Here is a 26,935-nt window from a genome sequence, read left to right as displayed (position 1 = left end):
ATGTCTACCTCATTTCATAGTCTGCATTTCTTATATACCTACATTCCCTCTGCACGGGTGTGGAGTCCATTTCATATTGGGAAATTAAAAACATTATACAGATCTGGGCACATGAGTTAAGAAGGAAATAATTTAAATAAATATTAATCTTTAACTTATCAGCGCCTTCCAGGAAGTCTCTAGAGATTTGGATTTGTCAAAAAAAAAAAAAAGGCCTTAAGTGTCAGTAGCTGTACTGCCTTACCCAGGGCCCCCAATCCTTTTATATACAGACATCAGAAATCTGCTCACCTTCCATTTGGCAAATATCCCACCATGGTTGTGCCCACCACCAAAAGGCTGACCCCCGTGAAGGCAAGAGCTATCCTGTAAGAGGAAAACAGATTAAAGGACGGCAAACCAGTCTGGCAGCACCTGAAAATGATGAATTTGGTACATGGGAATAATACTGAGTTTCATGAAAGCCACCACAAAGATCTGATCACCCAAAGCCTGAAATAAAGAATTTCAACTATTTGTTAGGGTCAGAGGCACTAGGTCCATATATTATGAATTCAGATCTCAGGGGACATTAAGCTCCAATTATCCATCCAAATCCAAAATTATCCATCTCCCTCCCTCGAAGTATTTGATTGATCTTTCCCTCTGGTTTTAAAGGCAAACAGGAAAACAATTCTATCATCTGCTTTCAACAATGGAAACCAGAGTTTAGGGGTATTCTCTAATTACTCTCTGGTCTCAAGATCTAGTCAGGAAAATACATGGTACAGATGACAACTTTTTTTTTTTTTTTAATGTCTACACTAAGAGACATAAGTTGCAAGGAAAAAGCAAAGAAAATTATGATCAGGGAAAGGTGGCATGAAGAACACAACGTCTCCCATTGTTTATTCCACCCAAACAAGCAGTTTAGTTACAAGTAATTCAATCATCTCAGAAAAGATGATGAAATGCAGGAATTCTAAGAGAGTTTAGGGATAGTCAATCAGTTCTTTTAAGTAATAAACAAATTCTTGAGAACTACTAACTAGTCTAGAACAAATAAATATTAACTCCCCCTTTTTGAAAAAAGGCTGAGTCATTTGTCCTATTTAAACATTGGGAGTGGGCAGGTAAGCTTTCTCTATCAGTTCCTGCCCTCACCTGAGTGGCAGAAGGAAGCAATAGCGAATCAGCACCCCCAACCCCCACAAGATAGTGAGTCGCAGGCTGATATATTGGAAGTTATAATTGGTTCTGCTCAGCAGGTTCCAGGACTCCAACTCCTCCGCTGAGAACCTCTTTGTTACTTCATCATCCATAATGGTTTCCATTCCTTTTCGGCAGAAGTAGAAAATGTCAGAAAGTTCAAATTCTGGAGTGTCCAAGGCCTTATTGCTCCCACTTTTACGTATCTCTTTGATCTCTTCTTCTAGTGAAGTGGGATCTTTTGCAATTATTCCTGAAACAAAGAGACCCTTCCTGTCAAGCAGCATACTAGGATAAAGTATAATGAAAGAACTCACAATGTCCAATGGGGGTGAGAAGTGTGGAGTTAAAAGCTGCAAGTTCAAGGGGACCTATTAGGGTAAGTTCAAGCACTTTAAGAGCCCTCAGGTTGTTCTTACCATTGGTGTACGGCTTGTAAAGTTGATGGTTCTTCTCCTTGGCTCCTCTCTCCATTCTTAGAGTGGCCCACTGGAAGAAAACATCAAAAGAGGAAAGAAAGACACTCATTCTCCTCTATTAAAATGTACATGTAAGTTTTGCTCCAAAGTACCCTGAAATTAGATGGCATTCAAGGCATCTCATGTAGCCTAAGAGAAGACCCATACTATCTATCCAAATAGCTTTCCTTAAATGATAAACTGAAATCCTAAAAAGATAATGGACTTAAAAAAATATATATTGGTATGGGTGGGGAGGAGGGTAGTTTAATGAGTAATACTTTAAATAAATTGCTCCTATCCCACTTAGAACTTTGTATGAGACCAAGCGATCTTCTATCACATGAGTGGCAAGTCTATTTAAAAACAAAACAAAACAAAACACCTCTCAGTTCTAAGCTTTTTTTGTCTTACCTTTCTTACCTCAAGTTCCTGATCAACCTATACACTTTCTTAGTAACTTTTCTTCAGTAGAGCCCAGGAGCTAAATTTACATCTACATTTCTTGCTTAGTGACAAGAATAAAAAATCCAGCAGGGAGGCATCAGAAAGATGTTGGTGACCTGGTCTGGTCATGGCTCTCCACTATCCCAAGGAATTGATTGTATTAATCCAATTAGACATGATTTCATCTTAATTTTTAGATGGAACAAATGAGAACAGTTAAGAATTGTTAGCTTGCCTTCCTATCTTAATATCCTTTTAAAGGAAATATAAAAGTTATATCATAAGGAGCAAACTATAAGCTTTCAGTAAGACTCTTCCCCTTCTTTCTTTGAAGAAATCAGTAAGCCATTAGAAAATTCAAAACAAACATACATCTCTGGAGACAGTCAAAGAGGTAAATAGGGAATAAAAATTCTCCCTCCTTACAGCATGGTATATCTCACTTGTACGCAGGTTATAAAAGGAACCCACCAGTCTATGGCACAACATAGTTTACATGACCAGATATATACTAGAGGGTTTACCAACAAAATATTAGATATTAGAAGGATACTTAATTAGTCAGGCCAAATAGCCTAATTTGACCTGACAGAAGATAGTACATAAATCTGAAGCGAATAAAGAACCCAAATAGATAAAATCAAAAGGACAACAGATTGATCTGAATGATCTCACCTTGTCCTGGTGAAATCCTTTAAGTTAGGCTATCTAGAGATACTGGGGATTTTACAAGAGGCAAACAATTATGAAATGATGAAAATTTTAACTCACTTTGCTTTCAGTATCTGACATATCTTCAGGGACTTCTTTTAGCTTAAGAAATCTTACCAAAGAAAGAAAAATTTAAATAATTGCCCTAAGATAAAAGCCTGAAATTAAAGGAAAATCTATTATATGCACAAGCTATATAAGACACTTTCACCACTGAAGTTTGATTCCTTATTTGACTTTTCAGGTAAGAAACTGCCCTTCTAAAAAGATTTCAGATGACAAATGAAATCAGATAGATCCATAAAAGTCTATGTAGAAAATTCAAATACTTCTTCCAGTCTAAAATGGGCAGGAAATAAACTTTTGATGAAGCTTGCTTCAATTTTACAAAACAGAACAGCTTAATGTTTTATTTTTAAAAATAGAAAAAGCACCTGTACCTACAACAAATTCCCATAACTGATTTCATCAACAACTCAGTTATTTTCTCTGATTTTTTTCTCCCAATCCTTGGAATAGCAAAAGTCTCGTCTGTGAATTTAAATGTACTGTGAATATATAGGGACATATAACAAATGCCTGTGAATATACACAAAAGAAAGTTAAAGGCAGAGCTACAATAATCTAACTTGGCTAGAGATTAAAAAAGGTTCATATTTAAAAAAATTGTTCAGCAAGTAGAGGCCATATGGCATAAACACATAAAATATCAGAAAGTTAGAAAGGTCTGGATTCAAATATTTCCTCAAAAAAATATCAGTGGGGGTGGGGAGGGGGAGGAATTTGCTAGTGGTACAACCTCAAACAAGTTAATAACACTTCTCAGCATAAGTTTTCTTATTTGTAATAGCCCTTATACTTAACCTTAAAGGATTACTGTGAAAATCAAGTGAGAAAATATATGTAAAGAAATTTACAAACATTAAATTGGTATAACATTATTATTAGCTTGCTAATTTCCATAGCAAAGTTCCTTGCTATCCATACCCAAAGGAAAAAAAAAATTATATCTGAATGCAGATTAAGGCTTTTTTTCTTTTCCTTTTAGTTTTCTTGAGGTCTTGATGTTTTGTTTTGTGGGGGTAGGGGAGAAACTATGTTTTCTTTTACAACATGACTTTTATGGAAATGTTTTGCATAATTTTATGTGTAAAAATTATTTTACATGCAAAGTTTCTTTTCTCAACCAAGAGGTCTTGCGGCCCCTAATGTCCAGAGGTTTGGACAACTAAGAATTATTTGGGAGCTTTGACCCAAAATCACCAAGGACTCAATTCTTCTAATATTAAACAAGACTTTGCAGTCATATATCAAAGAACAGTCATCATCATAAACCAGGATCCTTTTTCAAAGAACGATCATCATCTTTGCTCCTCTAAATTGAAAAAAAATTTTTCCCCAGTTCATTCAATAGCATAATTTTACTCTTTCTATGCTTCTTTCAACAAGAGATGAGCATATTTTAAGAATATTCATGACAATGCTATTTTCATTGATACAGGCAACTATGACTCTCTTCAATGCAGATAACGTAGATCTTAGTAATTACCTACTAGGCAAACTGGAGCTTTAGAGTTACCTAAGGAATCAAGCAAAGTATGTCAAACTTGACCCAAACTTTATAGACACAGCCTTTTCTGGCTCTCTAATTTCTACACACACACACACACACACACACACACACACACACTCAGCTAAACCCACACAATGGCCATCCCAAAAGGAAAGCCTTTAAAAATTCACATGCTGCAAAAACTTTCCTAGGCCTATAAAGAAATAATTTTTGCTACAATACTCTCTTCATTTTAAGAGTATACAAAAATACTTAATAAATGTTATTTCATTTGATTTTCAAATGAAACAAATTATCTTCCTAAAATCCCCTTGGGCAAGCAACAATCAAAGATGAAACATAAGTGAAAAAAACTTTTCAAGAAATTCAGATTTTCTTTAGACAAGGTATCTTAAGAAATTGACAAGGACCATGAGACGATGAGAAGGCATGAATAGATTCCTATCTGCATCAAGGTAAGGAGTACACAATGAAAAGTACTCATATACTATATAATATTATTACACAATATATTATCATTATTTATTGGTATTTCTTATTTGTAATAGCCCTTATACTTTTAAAGGATTTCTATGAAAATCAAGTGAGAAAATATATGTAAAGAGATTTAAATACATACTCTATATAATAAATACCATTATTAGGTAAGCATGGATTTAATGAAGTGTTACCTTAACTGCTTTAGAGCTCCTCCTAAAAATCTAATAAAAGGACAGGTACTTTTTCTTGTAAGTTTATCTTCCTCCAGGTTCCTACCATCCTTCCTCCCAATACAGCAGTAGATAAGAGTTAAATTAAATCTTCCTAATTACTTTCTCACAACAAGAGGCAAAACTGCTTTAGAGCTCTGCTTAAAATTTAAAACTTCTTAAAAACAATATTGAGGATCATGAAATTATGATTTGTTATCAGTAAATGTTTGATTTGTATACCTATTTTATATACCTATTTTCTTGGGATAATATAAAAATTTCTCAGGGGAAAAATGTGATCTTAAGTACAAAAAATTTTAAAAGCCCTGATTCATTTTAAAGTATTGAAAGCTGTGACTGGCTTAGTCAACAACACTTGGCCCAAACTAAGTAGTCTTTTCCCGTGTTCACTTAGAAAAAGCTGCCTCGATTTCCTCTAACAAAGTGATACTCCTAAAACACAGGATGACCACAATACTCCTCTGCTGTTCAATAAGCTCTAGTGGCTCTCCATTACCCCCTAAAATTTAATAAAAACTATTCTGTAAGCCCAAAATGCCATTCATCCCATCTTCTATCTGTGCCTTCACAATAATATTCACCAGTATCTGGAATGCACATCTACCTTAGTCTGCAAATCTTAGAACCCTAGTTTCCTTCAAAGTTCAATTTTGTGTCTCTCCTACAAAAATTTTTATATACTTTGCTATTTATCTAAATATATATAAAGCTCCCTTTAGATACCGTTTCTTTTTTGTCACTATTTGTCACCTAGCACAACATGTATTTAGAAAAATACTACTGAAAAAATTTTGAAAAGCTATTGGGGTGATCTACAAAGTTTCTGAGTCCTTTTGCCTCCAATGATGGCTTATACATATACAATGATCTGAAATTTCTAAATAGCTTTTCCTCACAACTTTTTGTTTAGGCTTAGTCCAAGTATTATTATCCCTAACTCCTAGATGAGAAAATCAAAGATCTAAGACTAAGCCCAGCATAAGACAATACTAGTAATCCTAAAAACAAGGACTCAAAGACAAGACTTACTGATGATATAGTTCTTTATCTATACACATCTCTACCAAAGTGGTCCATGAACTAAAAAGCTAAACATCAAAAAAAAAAAAAAAAAAAACCACACACACACACACACACACACACACACACACACACACAGTCACAAAAGTCCATAGGTTAGGATTCTCTGCACAAGAAGGGTGAGGTTGCAGAAAATCCAGGAGGGATTTGTAATATGTTCAAGTTTTACAAACACTGAGAAAATTGAAAAAAAATTACACAAGTTATTACATACAGCATATTAATATAAAAGACATGTCAATATTTAACATGTATAGGACTGCTTGCCATCTGGGGAAGGGGATGGAGGGAGGGATGGGAAAAGTCAGAACAGAATAGAGTGCAAGGGATAATGTAAAAAATTACCCAGGTACGGGTTCTGTCAATAAAAAGTTATAAATGAAATAATTAATTAATTAAATTTTAAAAAAAGATATGTCAAAAATGAACTACATTGTGCATTAAGTAGTCTCTGGAGAAAAGTTTGAGAACCACTTTCTCTTTTAAGAACTTCAGGAAAAAGAAAACACAAATTTCAATCAGATGAACCTAATATAAAACATTTATCTTGTTATTATGCCCATGGAATGGGCAACAAAGGCCTTCTATGTTAAATTACTTCCAATTGGGTGTCTGCAACCTTTTTAGTGTGCTCTTTTTTCTTCACCACTCAACAAGCTATACGACTCAAGGCAACTCACTTCCTCCAATCTTCATTGTCTTTGTACATGAGAAAATGGAGTAGTTGTTTGGAAGATCAAATGAGAGAGAACATACGAAATCACTTTGAAAATTAAAATACTACTACAAAAATGGAAGGCAGTATTGTGAATGCTATTCTCAAATTAATAGTATCTTGAGAGCAACAGGAAAGAGGAGTCCTTAGTGAAAAATTCAGAAATCAATGTCACTGATTAGTAGCTGTGTGACCCTAGGCAAATCATTGTAAACTCTGCCTCAATGTCCTAGTCTGTAAAATTGGAGATGAAAATAGGACTTTACTTTTCAGTATGGTTGTTTAAGGATCAAGATCATGGATTTAATTACCATCTCTATGCTGAAGATTCTCAAATCTATCTACCTTGCCCAACCTCCTAGTTAATCTCTAATCTCACATCTTCAGAAAGTCCAGACTTTCAGAAACCTCAAATGGGATATCCAGTAGACATCTTAAACTCATTATGCCCCTAAAACATCATCATCTTCCCCCAAATCACCATCCTCTCTTCTTACTTCCCTTATCATTACTGAGGACAGTATTATTCTCCCAGTTCTTCAGGCTCTCAACCTAGGAGTCAGTCTCTTGTATACATCCTTTTTTCTCCTATAACACTCTCAGTACACTCTGGTGTAGACCTCATGCCTGGACTATTGCAATAGCCTGCTTGTGGGGCAGCATGCCTCCAAAGTCTTTCCCCACTCTCGTCTAATCTCCATTCAGCCACTAATGATTTTTCTAAAGCACATACCTGACACCATAAACTCCAGTAGTTCCCTAATGCCTACTGGATCAAATACAAAATACTATTTGGCATTGAATGCCCTTTATAACCTCATCCTCTCCTACTTTTCCTTAAATCTTATTCTCCAACACTTAGTTTTTGGTCCAGGGACACTGGTCTAAGGGATATTTCATGAATAAGATACTCAAATCCCTTGACTCTCAGAATTTTCTCGAATTGTCCCATACCTGGAATGCTCTCTCTCTTCTCCACTTCAACTACTGACCAATGACCTCCCTGGCTTCAAAGTTTCAGTCTTTCCCCCAACTTCTCTTAATCCTAGTGCCTTCTATTATTTATCCTATATATAAGCTTGCTTTACATACATACATTCCCCCTTCTCCTCCCCGCTTCACTCACACTCACTCTCTCTCTCTCTCTCTCTCTCTCTCTCTCTCTCTCTTTCTCTCCCTCTCCCATTGTTGCCCCAATTAGATTGTAAGCTCTTTTAGGACAGGGACTCTTCTTTGCCTCTTTTTGTATCCTAGTATTTAGCACAGTACTTAGCACATGGTAAGCACTAAATATTTAATGATTGCATAGCATAATTTCTGGCAAACGGGTGCTTAAAAAAATCTTTCCTTCCCCCCTCCAGCTTTGACATATTAATAACATTGCAACAAGTATCACAACTCTTACAAAAATTATCTCCCCATTCTTGCTTTTTAATTAACAGAAAGTAGTATCACCTTATAAAAGAATTTTGCAAAATCCACTTTCCTTGGCTGCAATAGGGCTTCTCCTGGATGTCCCACAGATATTGCAAGCACAACATGGTCAAAATGAAATTCGTTATCTTCCCCTCATCTAAGTCCTCTGCTAAACTTCCCTTGTTTTTATTAAAGGCATTATTCTCTTACCAGTTACCCAGAATCAAACTTCAGTGTTATCCTCACTACAAACTCTGTTTCTCATTCCTCACACCTAATCAGTTTGCTATTAAATTCTAGGGATAAAGCAAAAACAGACAAAGTCTGAATACAAAAGTGTAAATTAGGCTTATTTTCATACTGAATAATTACCACAAATCAAATATTTTGCAATAGTCATAATTTTCATGTTTCTCACAAAAAATCCCAGTCACATCATGAAAATGTCAGTGTTACATAAGAATACAATTTGGCAAATATCTTAAGACATGCTGGAATAAAAGAAAGACTTTATTCTCAACTGGAAGGAGGCAAAGATCAGTGGCAGCGACTATATCTTCTACTAAAGAAGCTAAGTTTGGGAACATTTTTAAATGTCTTGCCTTTGACCTTTTAAATTTAAAATCAACCAAACAATTCTTAGCTTCGTTCCCTATGGAATAGACTTGATCTTGTATAATATAATAAAGTCTACTTTATTTAGGAAGTCCCTTTATTTAGGCTAAATCAAACAGTAACAAGAACTTTATAGTCAATAAAACAGACTCCTGAAGGCTTTCACAACTAGCTTAAATGGAGCATTATTGTTCCACTCTGAACACCACCACCTCCTTCCCCTACAGCTTTCTCCATGTATCAGGGAAGAACAAACCAGAAGTCAATAAATGTTAGTTGTATTCCTCCCTTCACCACATGTCAATCATTTGTAATATAGCACAACTCACCGCAAAGATTTTTAATAAAGTTTTCATGTAGAGTTTTCGGATACCAAAGGAGACGCCAAAAATGGCTGGGACAATGATGAAAACCAGAAGGAGAGTGAAGAGGACTGTCAGGGAGATGCCAAGCAAGTTGACAATCAGGCTGTTAAAGGGCAGCAGCAGGAACATGGTGGTGGATCCAGACAAGGCCAGTGCCCTTCACTCAAACAGAAACCCTGCAGGCCCTGAAACTTTCAAACTGTCCTCTCTGAGAGGAATAGTCTGTGAAAGGAACTAAGTTCCCAAAGTTTAACTAGCTCCATTCCAAAGTTCACATCCTTTTACCATCTGTATATGGAAGGGTAAAAAAAAAAACTACTAGAAATGGTCCACAAATGGTAGACTGAAGACTCCAGACCACCCAGGGAAGATCTACTTTGGAGATGAATAAGAAGGGATAAACATTAAACAAAATCATCCAAAAGTCCAGACTCAGTCCTAGGAGAGTGAGCAGAGAGATCTCTGCTTCTGCTGTCCTTACACTGATGTCAGAGGTCCTCTCTCATCCAAATGCACTTGGCAGATGAATCTGTCTTGGTAATAATACACACCAAGTTGTTATGTCATTGCTAGAATGGCACCAGAAAAAGGTCAACTTTGTGCCAGAAACATTCAGCTAATTCCTGAGCAGGCTACTGGCACTTTATATAGAAGACTGTTCACGTTAAAAATGGGGAAATTAAATAATTTTTTACTTAAAATCCCTTCACAGGATGAAAAGAATGTCTTCACAAGGGTGAGTTCATGTCTGGCTCCATTCTTCCTCAAGAGAGGTTCCTGGGGCTCTCTGCTTCCAGGATCCTCCTACAGAGCTACAGTCCTTGCCAGTGGGCCACAGATCCTGGCAAAAAACTTTTCATGCTGCCTCCATAGAATGAAATTCCAGACCCTTCTGGCATTGGTCTTCACTGAATAATCTTCCTTCTAGGGCCCCCTTTCGATGACTTATGTTCTTAGTAAAAAGCTGCTCACATGCTGCCAGAGCTGGAAGAGAAAATGGAAACAAAAGTCAGTCTAGCAAATCAAGAAACATCAGTTTCTTTTTTTAGGCAGTTAGGGAAGTGTTCAAGTAGTCCTGAGCCAGGCTCAGTAATTCTGTATACTAAGGATCTGGCAGAGCAAAAAGGACAGAGTAAACAAGAACACAGATGTTTTAAGTGATTTTCTAATTCTAAAGCACTGGCTTTTAATTTCACCATTTCAAATATCCAAAAAGAATTCATACTTTGCAAAGCTGAAATAAGAAACAAATTATTGTGTCTAAAAGGGCAATATACAATCACCAAGCTTGAATTAGTAGTGCCCTACCATTGATACAAATAACTTGTTTCTGACCTTCTATATCCTTGAAAAACAAGACTTTCATCTAGAAGAAACATACTCTTATGCCAGGGATGACTTTACAATAATTCCTAGGCAAAGAAAAGCCTGAAACAAAGCAAATCTAAGCATATTTCTGTGCCTGCATATCACAACTTAGAAGAGTCCAACTATATATGTTAGATTCCAAGCTTCACCCTATCAATGCTTCAGAAAATTATGTCAGTGAGCCAAATTCAGCAAATTAAAAAGTTCCAGCCAAATCAAGTCCAAAAAAGTGTTTACAATAGCACCCACATCAGGTGTGGAGGATGAATGTATAAAAATGAGTGTCAAATAGGAAGTGGTATGGAAGAACCTCCTCTTATATGGGAAGGTTCAAACCAGTTAGGAATCAGAAAAAGATCAGAATGACTTTGGTTCTTATTCCAGGTCTACTTCCTTTTGGTTCATTTAGACTGGAACCCTTAAAGTTATGACAGGTCTAACTGTCCCCTACTCCCCCCCTTAAATTTGCCAAGAAATTCATTTTTCTAAATATTCTTTGCCTTTATTTTCCTGAAGACAGTAAATCCTCTTCCCTCTAATTCTCCAACCCAGATTTTATGTGTCCAAAACTCTAGAATATAAAACAATGGAACCAGTCCTGATTAATAATCTTATCAAGGACTAGGAATCTAATGTGGTCTTTCAAAAATAAGGAAAAACATCAATCATACAAATTAATTAAATATGATGACTATCTTATTCTACTGGAAACACTCTAATTAAAAAACAGAATATCAGAATAGCCATCCAAGGCAGATTCTGACAGCTCAGCTAAAGTTTGAAAACTTGCAGATAGCAGGATACTTTCCTCTTCTTTCTGACTTCAGCAGTCTCCTTTATCAAAAATAACTCCTGTCTAAACGATCTATTCATTCCACTGAAAAAGCGATATTTTTCTTCAAGTAACACCATATCCAAGACACCTAGACTCTATGATAAGACTTATTAAATGAAAGCAAGCCTATTCTATTCTTCATCCTCATTTCTTGTTCCTTTCAAGTTTTCAACAGATCCCAATGTGGTTTGATCTAGGGCAAAATATAATTTCTGCCCTCCCTGGTTTGAGTTCTGCAAATTTCTGACCCGGGTACAGACCTGAACAACAAAAGCCTGCTACTGGACCCTTACTACTTCTTAGCCACACAGAAAGCTCTGATGGATCTGACTGAGAGAACCGGATTTCCTTCTGTTGAGTATTCTTGCTCTGGTTATTCCTTTACAGAGTTCAGCTTAGGCTCTGGCTGGACCTAAGACCCTAAGTGATACTGCTTGCTTCTGATTTTCTTTTTTGCTCAGTACATAAACATAATTAGGGCTTGCAACTGTTTCCTCACTCCAGAATGCACCATTAATAGTAGGTATCTTCTTCAGTCCTCCCTAAATCTATGATCCTAATGTGGGAACAAAATTGCCAGTTGACTTATTTCCATACCAGGCATGAAGTGTCCCAATTCCATCTCTGGAACCTCAATGTGCCCTTGAGTGCTGTAGCATCTTGCCCCTGATTGGACCAAGTGTTCATAGACCTGTATTTGCCAACTTGAGCTGAAAAATGTGATTCATTTTGAGTTTTTTCCTTTTTACCTTTGGAGTTCCCAATCAGTATTCAGGTGGTACATTTTCTAGATTTTTGTTTAGAGGAATTTTAGATAGATGGAGGGGAAAACCTGCTATACTTCTTGGTGCTCTATCATCTTGGTTCCACTCCCCATTATGGTCTATCTTCTAGGCTTTAAAGTGTTAAGAATGATGGGGCAGCTAGGTGATACACTGGATAAAGCCCTAGAGCGAGGAGGACTTGAGTTCAAATCCAGCTTCAGACAATGTGAGCTTGAGCAAATCACTTATTCCCTGACTGCTCTCCCCCACACCCAAAAAACCCCCAAAGAATGACAGAAGAAATCTAAGAAGAGGGAAAGAGAAGGGGAAAAGGCAGGCTGACATCAACAAAAATAAGACTATGTAATATCACTTTTTAAATTCAAGTCCTAAACACCAACATTTTTTGGTGTTTACCACATGGTATTTAATTTATACTTTAACATATTTAACATGTATTGGTCAACCTGACATCAGGGGGAGGAGATATGGGGGGAAGGAGAAAAAATGGAACAAAAAGTTTGGCAATTGTCAATGCTGTAAAATTATCCATGACTATAACTTGTAAATAAAAAGCTAAAAAAAAAAAAAAAAAAAAAAAAGAACCTCTCTTTTCTCTAACTCCAAACTCATCATGTCTTCTATCACACTGCCTTCACTGATATTTTAGATCTTTCAAAATGTTAATCTTATGTAGCTAAAAAATAACTGAAGCTACTTCAATGCTCAACTCAATTAAAAATTAGCTTCTTAACGATTTAAATTCAAATTTAACATCTTTGGTGGATTTGCAATCAGTACAACACCCCAGTTTGAGGCCTACTTTTGCAACTTATCTGTGTGACACTGGACAAGTTATTTACTCTTTCAGGCCTATCATTCCTAATTTGTAAAGGAAATGTGAACTTGTAAATATGACTTCTAAGTCATATCTAAGAAATATACCTAAATGGGAAAAAAAAAAATTTTCAGTTCTAGCTAGACCGTAGAGTGGGTGGGTCATGACATCTATCCCCTACATCATACTACCTCATTAAAATTTTTAAAAGATGACCAAATTAACAAAACAGGAAAAAGATGATTTTTTTTTATCTGAGAAAAATAAATTGAAAAAGCCATAAATGAACTCCCATTAAAAAACCGTAACAATTTCCAAGTCTAAACAAGTGGCTTCTATGAAATATTTTTAAAACAGTAACTATGTGATCTGAACTGTTTTCAAAAATAAGGGAAAATTCAGATATAAACTTGCTACCAAACCAAGAAGAAATAACGCAAACATCAGATCAATACACATAAAGAATACTGTTTCCAGACATACTATAATTCTAGCAAAGAGATGAACAGTAACATATCCAAATTTTTTTCATTATGGCTAAATGTATAGTCAAAGTCAGGCATTTTTTGACCACATTTCAAAGAAAAAACAATTCATGACAGAGGAGGAAACATGGTAAAAGCAGCAATCTAAAAGGTACTCAAAACAGATAATTATAGAATTTGGAGAAGATCTATGATTTCATATACAAAGGAAACTCTGGTCTTTCTGGATCCAAGATCAGATCTCCATTTACTCCAAGGGGCAACCTCTCATATAAATACAAATTAAGTAAATCCTAAAGTATTATCTCACACTCATTCAAATGACAAAAATGATTAAACAATGGGAAAATTCTATATTGGTAGAGATGTGAGAAATCAAATATAGTATTTTCTAGCTGGTAGAAAATAATTTTGAATTTTGCAAGATACTTTACAAAATATTTACCTGTATTAAATTCATAAAAAACTATATTGGGATGATTGAGGAGGGAGAGAAGGGGAAGAAATCAACCATGTTTCCCAATAAATGGAAAAGACTGAAAAAAACTGGCAATACAAATTACAATGGAAGATTACAATATTTTAAGGGACATATATGAAGAATTCAAATAAAGGGAAAACTATATGAACTAATGCCATAAGTAAACAACAGAGAATCAAAATACAATAACCATATAAAAAAGATAACTTTAAATATGATTCATATTTAAAACACTGGACTATTGTTTTTTTCTTTAATAAAAATACTAATATGTATTATTAGGCAATATGTAATATAAGGCACAATCACTTTTATGTGTTTTACTTCATTGTTTTTGTGGAGATTAAGAAAGACAACTATAAATACAGTTTGTCAATAAAATTTATTGATTAAAAAAACTTGAAAGCTTACTCAAGTGACAAAATGAACTTTAAAAATTAAGAACTAGAAAATGTATAGTAATATAATTTACTACATCAACTCGCACAACATTCTTACTGAAAAGATGATAGTTTTCTTTTTGTTTCATGTCTAAAAATTTACAAAAACCTTAGACCTGCACAAAGGTCCTAAAATGCCAGAGGTTGTGTGCCATAATTACAAACTCAATCAGTACCAGGAAAATACAATAATTAAGTAGATTTTTCCCTTTCAGCTAAGTAAAAGTGACTAAATCTCTCTCTCTAGGCATCATATTATACAACTACTACCTGAGAAAAATCAAATATACAATCCTTTCTATTTCTCCATCTGTGAAGCATAAAAGGAGAAAAACATTTTAAAGTAGATCTCATTATACCATAGATTATGTTACAACTATAACAATATATCCTATAAAATAAATATTGCATTACTACAATAGAAGTTACCAAAGAGATACCATAATAGAATTTTACTTGAAACACTAAATATGCAATACTATTCAAGTGCCACCAAGATCAAATACTCTTCAGAGTTTTAAGTCACTGAAAGCAATAGAAATTTAAAAGCACCATCTTCCTGGGAAAGTTATTATAAGCCTATGTGAAAAGTAGTTACAATTAAGAACAGAAACCAGTCAGCACATTACGCTACAGACCTGTTGGAAATATTCAAAAGATCAGTCCTGCTAGAAACAGAAAACTCCACACTACTCAGAGCAATAAATATGTAACTTATAGGGGAAAATATTTTATCTTCCCAGAAGTAGTATGAGTGATTTTTGATAGCACATAAATATAAATAAAAATTTGGAGAATGTGCCCTCCCAATATATGTACAATTTACAAATTATACATACATATACAGTAATGATAAATATATGTATTGGGAAATTTACACAAAGAATTAGCTAAATTAGATGAAATACTGACCTATACTCATAAGGCAACACAGTATCTCATATAGGGAAACAGCATAGTCTTAAGTATTAAGAATAATATTAAAAATATCAATCTGATAGTTATCCTACACTACCTACTGTATTTATATCCCTTTATACTCATTATCTTCCATGTACTACATCCTTTACACTCCTCTTCCATAAACTACCTTCTCCTCAACTTGGGAATCCCTCATTTCCTTCAAGGCAGCTCAAGTACTACCTTCTTCATGAAGTCTTTTCTGCTTTCCCTACTTCCTCTGCCAAAATTAATGTTTTTGATCAGTCAATAAAGTGCCTACTATACATTTAATTAAGTGCCTACTATACAAAAGAGGCATAAAAGATAGCATCAGTCCTTAATCTTGCATATATTCTGTAAAAACTCATTCTCACACACATACACAAACACACACAGGCACATGCATGCATACAGACATATTGTCTCTCCCACTAGAAGATAAGCTTCTTTTTGAATAGACAATTTTCTATGAAAAAAAGTCAGGTTAATAACAACAAAGCATTAATAATTAAAGAAATGCAAATTTAAAATCTGCATATTAAATGCAAATTAAAACACCCTTATCAAATTTGCAACGCTTACAAAAAAGAAAAATTACAGATGTTGGAGAAGTTATGGGGAAAACAAGGACATCAATGCATTGTGTGCATTCCCCATCAATTGGGGAATGGCTGAATAAGATATGTTATAGCAAGGTAATGGAATATTATATTGCTCTACAAAAAAATCATGAACAAGCTGATTTTAGAAAGGCCTGGAAAGATTTACATGAACTGAAGTTGAATGAAACAAACAGAATCAATAATACATTGTACACTATAACAGCAAGAATGTATGATGATCAACTATGAGATTTGGTTCTTCTCAGTGGTTCAGTGATCCAAGGCGATCCCAATAGACTTTGGACAGAAAATGCCATCTGTATCCAGAAAAAGAACTATGGAGATTGAATGTAAATCAACAAATACTAGGCTCACTTGTTTGTTTTTAACCTGTCCCATGTTTTTTCTCTTTTATTCTGATTTTTCTCTCTCAACATGATTCATAAAGCAATGTATATTAAAATTTTAAAATCATATATTGCAGAAGCAATATAACAATATAGGTGAGAGCAATGAGAATGGTAGATATGCTAGTGAAGTGATAGATGTAAACACTGTTATAGTGGCAGAATGGACAAGACTCAGCAACTGGCTGGAAATGTGGAATGAGGTAGAATCAGTTAACTGGCATTAATTAAGATGATAAATCTGCTTAACAGTGGCTTGACACACATGATGTATGCTTTTAAAAAAAAATGGAAGCTTGTCAGCAAGATTACAAACTTGGGTAACTGTAAGGATGACAAAAATAGTAAAAGTTTGGAAGAAGAGTCTTGAGGGATGGAGAAAAGATACATATTGCAAGCCATCCTGCTTAATCTTCACTAAAAAGTAAAAAGTTAGGTAAAATTTGTAGCAATGAGTTATTATAGCACCAAAGGGGAGTTTTGGGGACCCTGCAAAATCACGGAGGGCCAACAGCTAGAAAAGGTAGAGTTGAGTGATAATGGAAGAAGTTCAGTAGTGTTGAAAAGAAGCCCCCCCACTAGGTAATCACAAAGAGTGTTTATCCCTTGAGGTTATACCAAGCTCTTTGGAAGTCATGTCACAGCCCACTGGAGAAATGACTCTCTGAAAACCAGTGCTCCAGACAACTATTATGCTTATATCAGAAGTTCACCAACTTCTGAAGAGTGATTCAGGTTAGAAATGTCAGATCAGATGAAAATCAGTATATAATAGTATAAGACTAACATAATTAGAATCACCCTTTAGTCTCTCTGTTCTGAATACCAGTGAGAGACTAAATGCCAGTTTCATCATCTGCTCCATTACAAGGTTTAGGTAAGTATAAGCTTGACATGGGTCCTTAACCCTAATTAAAAATACAGAATTTTTTATTAAAAGCTGTCAGATAAGCTAAAATGTTATAGGAATGCTTCCATTTTAAAACATAAGTAATTTGGCTACAGTAACTGACTCCTTACGCAATTCTTATCCAACCAGGCTAAAAAAATATTTTATATATGGCACCCAAAAGATATTTTGTCTCATTAATGCTAATACCAAAAAGCCAGGGATGTTATCCCAAAAAATATTTTTCACTAAGAAATTACTTTTCTTCTGTATAGAAGAATTGTACATATTTTAACATATATTTGATTACTTGCTATCTAGGTGGGAAAAGGAGGGGAAAAAACTGGAACACAACATTTTGCAAAGGTGAACACTGAAAACTATTTCTGCAAATATTTTGAAAATAAAAAGCTATTATTTGAAAAAAGAAATTACTTTTCCTATGTCACTTAAAATATAATAATTTTATCAATATGTAGATATATACTAAATATTGAGATTAATCTCTCTTGAGCTCCAGTTTCACATGGCCATCTGCCTGCTAGACATCTTTAGCTTGGATGTCTTGATGTCCTTTCCATATGGCAAGTTAAACTCACTATGTTCAAAATGGAACTCATTATCTCCTGCTTCTAAATCCATTTGCCTTTAAATATCTATATTTCAGTTGATGACATTTCAATCTTTTCAAATCTAGCTAATTCTCTACCTCTACATATCTTTGATCTTACTCCTTTCTCTACAGTCACAGCCACCCATCCAAGTTTCAGGTTAATGGATGTCACCAACAGATTCCTAATTGGTCTCTATTCCCTCTCAAATCAATTGTCCACAAAGCTGCCAATATTAGTTTCTAAGACAGTACTCCCTCCCCTCAAAAACTTTCACCCATTCTTTATGGCTCAGGGATTAAATAAAAACACCTCCGTCTGCCATTTAAGGGTCTCCAAAATCTCCTACTTATTTCATTTTTCCTTACCTTCTATTTCCAATCAAGTTGGAAAAGAGGCTATTATGACAGCACCAAATTTTCATTGGGCAAGTGGTATAGTGGACAGAGCCTAAGTCAGGAGGTAGGAAGATATGCATTCAAATATTTCTTCAGATATTTAATCATAATGTGTTCCTGAATAAATTCTGTTTGCTTCAGTTTCCTCATCTACAAAATGGGGATAAAATAGAATCTCTCCCCCAGGGTCAGTGAGGATCAAATGAAATGATAATTGTAAAGTTGTTATCACATTGCCTGGCAAGTAAGTACTAGTCACTATTATTAATTTGGCACAATGGATGAACTCAAAGAGAATAAGTTCAAATTTCAACAATGGTATCTGTTTGGGCAGATCACCTAATTTTTCTGGGTCTATGTTCTTGCAGTTTAAATAAAGAGGTTGTGTTTGATGATCTCTATGGTACCTTCCATATCCAGCTTTAGGAAATAATCAAGAGAGAATTAAATGCATTAGAATTAAAAGGAATTGCGAAGTTTGCTGTAGAAAGTGGGATTGTGGTTGGATTTGAAATCAGAAGGCAGAGATGAGAAGGGAGAAATTTTTGTCATGGAGATAGTCAATGAAAATGACTATCTCTTCTCTGCTAAAATCCCTGAGAAAGCCATCCATGATCCATACCTCTCTTCTTTTCTAAACCCTATGAAATCTGGGTTCTAACCTTATCATTTAGTTGAAAATGTTCTCTCCTAAGTTAATAATGTCTAAAAGGCAAATTAGATGGCCTTTTCTTAATCTTTATCCTTCTTGAGCTCTGAAGTAAATGACATTAACCCCTTCAGAATATTCTCTTCTGGTTCTCATCCTATCAATCTGATTCAATCCTCATTTTCCTTTGCTGGTTCTTGATCCATGTAATTGCTCACTAACTATAATTGTTTTCTAAGGCACTGACCTGAGTTCCCTTTTCTTTTTGCTCTATATTATCTCACTTGTGATCTCAACAGGTTCGTAGGGTTCAATGATCTCTACAGCAGATGCCAGATTAGCCCTAGTCTCTCTCCAGAGTTACAAGTGCTGTTGTGGTTCAGTAGTGCCAGTTGTGTCTGACTGTGTCACCCCATTTGGATTTCTTGGCTACAGGAGTAGCTTTCCATTTCCTTCTCCAGCTTATTTACAGATGAGAAAATGGCAGCAAACATGTTCACACAGCTAGTAAATATGAGGCCAGATTTGAACTTAAAAAGATGAGTCTTCCTAATTCCCAGCCCAGTGCTCCATCAATAGAACAACAATTTCTTACCTCTTGGATCTCTCAAAGTCATTACATCTAGAACAGGATTCATCTCTCCCCTCCCACTTCCCAAAATCCCTGCCTCTTTCCAAACTTCCCTACTACTATTTTAAAGCACTGCCATCCTCCCAGTCATCTAGGCTTCAGACTAATTCTTAATTCCTTACCCCATCTTATTCCATATATCCAATCCATTGCTAAATCTTGTTTCTATTTTCACAATATTTCTCCTATACATCTCTCCATTCACAAAGCTAGATTACTTTGGACCTTCATCACCTTTTGCTTGAACTACTATAATAAGAGCTTCAGCTTCAGGTCTCTTCCATTCCAATCAATCAATTCAGCAAGCAAGTAACTTTTCTAAAGCACTGATATGTCACTCCAACCCCTACCACTAGAACCCCAATAAGCACTAATCGCTTCCTATTAATAACCTCCTGAATCAAATATAAAGTCCTCTGTCATTTAAAGTTTATCAATACTTGGACTCTTCCGACACTGGCATACATGTAGCAGTTTCTCAAACATGACACACAACTATCTCTCATATTTGGAAGGTTCACCACCTTCAGTTTCCTTGGCTTCCTTATAAAACTTTCTGCAGAAACGCCTCTAGCACCTTACTGTCCAGAGGTGCAAAAGAGAAAAATGCTTTTAAGAACATCTGTAGGTAAGGGTATGATACCCTATGTGGACAGAGGGAGAAAAAGAGGGAAAGAGAGAGGGAAGGAATGAAAGGAAGGAAGGGAGGGAGGGAATCTTCCAACTACTGTTTGTCCTTTGTTCTCTAAGAAGACCAAAAGCTCAGAGAGATATACCATGACCTTTAAGTGAATTGGATTTAAGGGAGGGAGGGCTGTACAAGGTCACCTGCCTCACTTTTCCCTCCAGAGCCATCTGGAACAGTAGGCAAGATATAGATCAAGAGGATTGGAGATGGCCCTGGATGAAGTGGGGGACTTTGGTCTTTTTAAACTAAGGTCTTCAATAGGGCTCAGTCTGAGGCTACACCCATTCAGTGATTAAGGATAAGTAGCAACTGAGGCAAAGAATCTCCTCTTTCACCTAGTCTTCCCCCTCCCCCCAAAAAAATCTAAATAAGCAAATGCGAGAGGGGAAAATGCTCGAGTTTCTGGCCAAAGCAGAAGAGACTGCTACTTACATTCAATCTGTGTCAATCAGGACCCAATTATTTTGAGGTATTGGCTAGATGTCTTTCTAAAGGACCAACACCAATTTGATTCTCATTGGCCATATCAAAAGGTTCTGGAGACCAAGCTCCATGTGGTCATCGTTGGGTCCTTTTCAGGTGTGTAAACTACATCTTTGGAGAGCTCCTTGACTCCTCACTCTCCTTTACATCTCATGTCCAATTGGCTGGTGATTCTACTTAGACCACATTTCCCATAGCCCCCCTACATGACATCTCTTACAGCCACCCACATTACTACCTTCATTTATAAAAGGCTTTCAACATTTCTGCCTTGGGCAGAAATAGCTTCCTAATTGGTCTTGCAGCTCCAAGTGTCCCTTCCACTAATTCACACTCCACAGTTGCCAGAGACATTCCTAAAGCACAAACCTCTCACCCTGCCACTCCTCTGTTCAAGAAACACCAATGGTTCTTTATTGCCTCTTCAATCAAATGCAAACTTTTCTGTTTGGCACTTAAAGGGCAGTCATCATATGGCTCCAGGCTATCTTTCCAGACTTATGGCATACTATTCATGTATGCTTCAACAAATCAGTTCCTGGCTTTCTCCAACATGCTATTTCACCTCCTGTTTCAGGGCTTTTGCACCTTTTCAGCTCATACCTCCTGCATATGCCCTACCTGATCCTCAAAGTGACCAGTACTTCCCTATGGCCCCTGCTGATATCTTTGTACAAATATTTTATCTACTTATGTTTCCCTAACAGAACAGAGGACAATTAATAAAATACTTGCTGACTGATACTCATTGCAAGACTATGTTGTCCCAGACAAGTCTCTGTGAATTCCAAATCTTTACACTCAGCTATATAATTGATTCTAGAAAAGATAATTTCTTTTCTAGAAATTTCTTTAAAGCATCTATGGATGCTCCCTAGTTTTAGTGTCATTAAATTTTTGATGATTTTTATTTATGGGTATACCTCTTAGGGCAGCTGGATGGCACAGGGGTTAGAGCCCCTCAGGCATGGGATCAGGAAGAGGAGTTCAAATGGTCTCAACACACTTCCTAGGTATTCGATCCCATACTATTAACCTTATTAGCCTGAATTTCTTCATTTACAAAATGGAGAAGGAAATGAGAAAGCAGCCCAGTAACAAAATCCCAAAAGAGCTCACAAAAATTCACAGGACTCAAAACTGACAAAACAACAACAAAAATACCTTTTAAGCTTTTGTTTTGTTTACCAGATTTGTGACTTCATCAGTATAGAATTCTTGGTGCGAAACTTCTACCAGTGTAGGTTGGTCCCTTTTCTCCAATTTACAGTCTTAGTGAATTGTCCAAGTTATTTAGGCAGATAAAACAGGGTTTCATATGGGTTATGAGACTGAGCATAAGTACCTACCCTTAGGACTTCCAAATTTTGGTAAACAACAGCGAAGGAAAAGAAATTCTTCAAGAGAAACAGCATGATGAGCCAAACAAGGCAAAGGAATTAAAAGATATTCAGTCAACTGTTAGATATGGACCAGAGAGAAGATACAGATGTGTCTATTTAGAGATACACATGCGTAATTAGTTTAAACTATCAGTGAAAAACAATTTCTTCAGGTGAAAAATGATTACGCCAAGCTAGAAAAAAGAACTCCAAGACATGCAGTCAATTACGAGATAAGCATCACAAAAAAACTAAGCAGTGTGAAGCATTCCTGTACAGTCTTTGTCCTCTACAGCAAAAAGAAAAACATGTAAAAACCTATGTCCGAGGGCAGAAGCCCTTCGGGCCATAAAATGAGGCCACATGTTAAGGCTCTCAGGCGGGAGGATTCCCAGTCTGGGACTGGACCTCCCAAGGAGATGCCATAGTGGAAAACAGTGAATAGTTTTTTTGAGGGTCCGGGGAGGGGCGGAGGAAGGGGAAAGGACTTTCCTCTCCTCACGCTGCCCCCACCAACATACCCCTAGTGTAACATAAAGAAAATGCAGGCTGGGAGGAAGGGCGAGGACACGTAGAACGGAACAATACAGCGTAGGATTTCCGAGGGAGATGGGGAGGAGATAGCCAGGAGAGTCGGTCGGGAGGAAGAGTAGGAAGAGGGGAGAAGGTGGGCGGGGGAAAGGGAAATCCTTTCCCCATTGGACGCCACGCGAGCGTGCACCTCCCCATAAAGCGTGGATGCGGGAGCCCTGGCTCCGACTACACAGGCAGCTCGGGTTGGGGAGAGGAATATTCCACTCCAGGCAGAAGAGGGGAGGGCGGAATGTTCCACACTGGGAACCCTAGGGGGAACACGATGGTGTCTCCCGAGCTCCACAGCCGGCAGGAGAGGCCCCCGAGAATCTAGTACCGGCCCTTAACCCCCGCCGAACCCCTGACCCTCCCTCTCCCAGCCTCGTCCTCAGTTCCTTTGGCGGCTACCGGTATTGGGAGGGCAGGGGTCAGGCCAGGTTATACTCACCGGCTGTGCTGCACCGGGGTCCTGGTCCTGGTGCTCAGGATCCCTCCGTTCACAGTCCCACCCCCACCGCCGGCCAGAGACTAGGTGGCGAGTTTGTGCGCACGCGCCCGCCCGCCCTTTGTCTACGCCGCTTTGACGTGACGCCCCGCCCCCCGCCCATTTTTTCCAACTGAGGGCGCGCGCAGAGGGAGGAAGGGCGATGATGACGTCACCGACGCCGCCAGGGGGCGGGTGCCGCTTTTCGAGCACTCCCCCTTCAGTGCTAGACTGGAGCGGAGTCTCCCCCTAGCGGGGCAGCGATTGGCTAGAGGGCGGTGATCGATCTTGTAAGAGGTTCGCGCTGGCCTCTGTCCAGACACGGAGTGGCGGCTGCAGTTGGAAACCGAGGCCTGTTCTCCAGCTTCATATGGGTCAATTATGGGTCCTCGCCTCTTCGGCCTGCACTCTTCTCAAAGGTTAGACCATTTTCCGCACAGCTCCTCAGGGTCCCCTGACGAGGGGACGGAGCCCTGCCATGTAACGAGAAGCCGGGCCGGGGCGGATCACCTTGGCTCTCGGTCCTCAACTTTGCCTGGAACATAAGGTATCCCCAAGGCAGATGTCTCTTTCTACAAGGAAACTTCCATCCTTAGCTATCCCTATCTGTCCTGTACAGAGAATGCTTTGCTTTTATACCGCCTGGAATTTAATGAATCATTTCCATACTGATGACTTAAAGTCTTATATCCAGCCCTAACCTTTCTACTGATCTGTCTCATCTCCAACTGCTTAATATCCAGACGTCTTAAACGAAAATCATTCTCTTTCCGGCTTCCTAACCCATCCCCTTCCAAATCTTCACAGCCCTGAAGTCTGGAGGACCTGAGTTCAAATGTGTGACCTCAGACACTTAACTCGTCCTAGTAGAGTGACCCTGGGCAAGTCACTTAACCCCAAATGTCTCAAAAAAAAAAAAATTCACCTTTGCAACATGTCTCAAATACACATCTCCAGATGTCCCTTTGTAAGGCCACTGCTGCTTTGGATCCTCAAGTTACCAGGTTTGGATTTCTACATCAGCCTACTTGCTTTACCTGCCCCAAGTTTCTGCCCACACCAGTCCATCCTCCATTCGGCTACAAAGTGGTTTAACTAAAGCACGCCCCTTTTCGTCATCTCCAGGATGAAATATAAAAATCCTTTGGCATTCGAAGCCCTTCCTAACCCCACCACACCCCTCCACCACCTAACTCCCTCATATCCTGAATGCTCTACCATCTCATCCCTGCCTGTTATTAAAGAAGAAAAACATGAACTGGGGAATAGCACACAGTGGCAAGGCAGACTTTTTATAGATACAGAATAAATATGAACAACATTTTTGAGTCAATGTTGAGACTCAATGAAAAAAACCAAGATATATGTAATAATTATTCAGAAAACATGGTGCTTCTTTAGATGAAAAAAAAAAAAAAACTTGGTAAAGTTTTAGCCCTATCATTTAGCCCTATCCTTATACCATGTCAAATCATAGGGTTCTCTTCTCAAGCTATGTTAAAAAGACCACATCAGAAGGGATGAAGTCTATTATGCTCATAGTAAAATAGAAAAAGACTGGAAGGGAAAAACATGAATAAATATAGCATAGCTTACTAATTTCACCGAGTAGTATCTAAATATAAAATTTAGGTAGTATATTAAGTATTACATCATGACTAGATAAGTATTACATATGTCAATATCCTGTATATAACTTGTTTGTCTTTTTCATTAGATTATAAACTTTTTGAGGCCAGAAACTGATTGGTTGGTTTGGATTTTTTTTTTTTTTTTTTTTTTGCTTTTCCTTGTGTCCCCAGATCTCCATACAGTGTCTGACATACTATAGGTTCTTAACACATGCATGCTCATTGAATAATGGATTTTTTAAAGGTAGTATGTTGGAGTTCTTGTTCTTTTTTAAAATATAATAAGATGGTTCTCTCTGGGAGAGAACAGGTTTTTTGGGGAGGTTTTCTGGAGGTAGCCTTAGTTGCAGTTGAAATCAATAATCACCCAAATGCAGCCAGGTGAAAAGAAAAAAAAAAAAAAAAAAAAAAAAAGCCCGGTTAGTTGAGAGGCCTATCTGCTTGGTTCCAAGAGCTCCCTCCGAATGTCTCCAAATCCAAAAATTTGTCCTTCAGCCCAGCCAGCACAAAGGTGAATCTGTCTTGGCTCAGAGAGAGAGCTTGTGGGCTTCCTCCCAGAGTGCTCCTCTCCGACCCCAGTCAATGTTCCGAGATAACACTCTCTAACTCAAAGTAACTCTCTTCCAAGAGAGGGCTTCTGGCTGAACTCACTTATTGCTCCCCTCCCAATCTAATTCAGCTGAACTCTCTTAACTGGGCCTCTGCTTTCTTCTTATATATCAGAGAGTGGGATTATGAGTTTTCTCCCATAGTGCTCTCTGGCCCTAAGAGCTTCAAGGGAGATATGAATTCGGATATCTCATACTAAACCCTGAAATCTCCCAAATGTGTGAACTCCAATGAGTAAAGGTGTTAACACAAGCATTGTATCAATTCTACTTAGTATTTTGTTTCAGGTTCTGGCCCAAAACATCTCCTTGTAAGATTAGATCAAGGATACTGAACCATGCTAAATTAGATAATTATTGTCTCTATCAACTAATGACTTAAAAATTTGTAAAGATTCCAACGGTAGTAAATTCATTAGATGTTTTTGAGCCAAAGATCTAATTGGCTTTTTCCCATATAGCTTTTTGGGTTTTCCCTGAATTACTGAACTACTGAGAAGAATCAAATCTTTGATGACTGTATTTCAACATAATTGCATTCCTATGTAATCTCATGAATTTTATTCATTTAAAAATATCATTCTGGGGGCAGCTAGTTAGTATAGTGAACAGAGCATCAGCCCTGAAGTCAGGAGGATCTGAGTTCAAATCCGTCCTCAAACAACTTAACACTTTCTAGCTGTGTGACCCTAAGCAAGTCATTTAATCTCAATTGCCTCAGCAAAATAATAGTAAAGAAACCAAAAAAATATCATTTTGAGGTGTCACAAAGGTTTCATCAGACTGCCAAGAAGCCTCCTTGATACAAAAAATTCTAAGAATCCTGTGTTAGATTTAAAAGGAGTTTGCACAAAGAATTAACATGGTCAAATGTAATGATCGCGTATTTAAAATCAGCCGGAGTCAGGAACTCAGGTTAAGGGAAAAATCTTCAGTCTTTATTGAAGTGAAGAGATGAAAAAAGATTGTGATAGCAATATGGGCAAGAAGGATTGCGATAGCAATATGGGCAGCTGCGACAGGAAGCCAGCTAGCAGAGAAAGTGGGGGCTGAGCTCTCCTCCCCTTCCTTTTTCACTCCCCTGCCTCCACCCACCAGAATCGATGGTTCAGTGGGTAGAGCACCAGCCCTGACCTGAGTTCAAATCACTTAACCCCAACTACCTCAGCAAAAAGCAAAAAGAAGAAGAGAAACAAACAGAAAGCAGAGAGAGAGAGAGGTCTGACCTCTCCTCCCCTTCCTTTTTCACTCCCCTGCCTCCACCCACCAGAATTGTCATTTCCTATACAACACATCAGGACTTGCACAAAGAGTGGGCGGGGGCCATTCTTTCAAGCTTATATATTAATAGAGTATGGTCCAATTACTATTTAGCCTCATGTGCTTGGGACCTCAGTGCATCAACTCAAGCCTCAGCCCATTACAGTCAAATAAGATTTCTACTGAATTTTTATCTATCTGGATA

General features: G+C 37.3%; 1 protein-coding gene across 2 annotated transcripts in view; it reads right to left on the bottom strand.

Annotated features, from left to right (window-relative positions):
* GPAT4 (glycerol-3-phosphate acyltransferase 4) overlaps positions 1–23,311 on the bottom strand; it is a 36,835-nt gene extending 13,524 nt beyond the window's left edge. Inside the window, exons 1-5 of one of the 2 annotated variants that reach the window (XM_051975578.1) lie at positions 23,196–23,311; positions 9,977–10,265; positions 1,608–1,677; positions 1,144–1,441; positions 292–366 (exon numbers count right to left, since the gene is read on the bottom strand). In XM_051975578.1, the coding sequence (XP_051831538.1) occupies positions 292–366; positions 1,144–1,441; positions 1,608–1,662 (428 nt within the window). In that variant the 5' untranslated portion in view covers positions 1,663–1,677; positions 9,977–10,265; positions 23,196–23,311. The other variant, XM_051975577.1, reaches the window with a different exon arrangement.
* Between the last annotated feature and the right edge of the window lie 3,624 nt (positions 23,312–26,935).

Source organism: Antechinus flavipes, chromosome 2 (genome assembly GCF_016432865.1).
Source record: "Antechinus flavipes isolate AdamAnt ecotype Samford, QLD, Australia chromosome 2, AdamAnt_v2, whole genome shotgun sequence".
NCBI classification, from domain to species: domain Eukaryota; kingdom Metazoa; phylum Chordata; class Mammalia; order Dasyuromorphia; family Dasyuridae; genus Antechinus; species Antechinus flavipes.
This window is presented reverse-complemented; position numbering and strand designations above follow the sequence as displayed.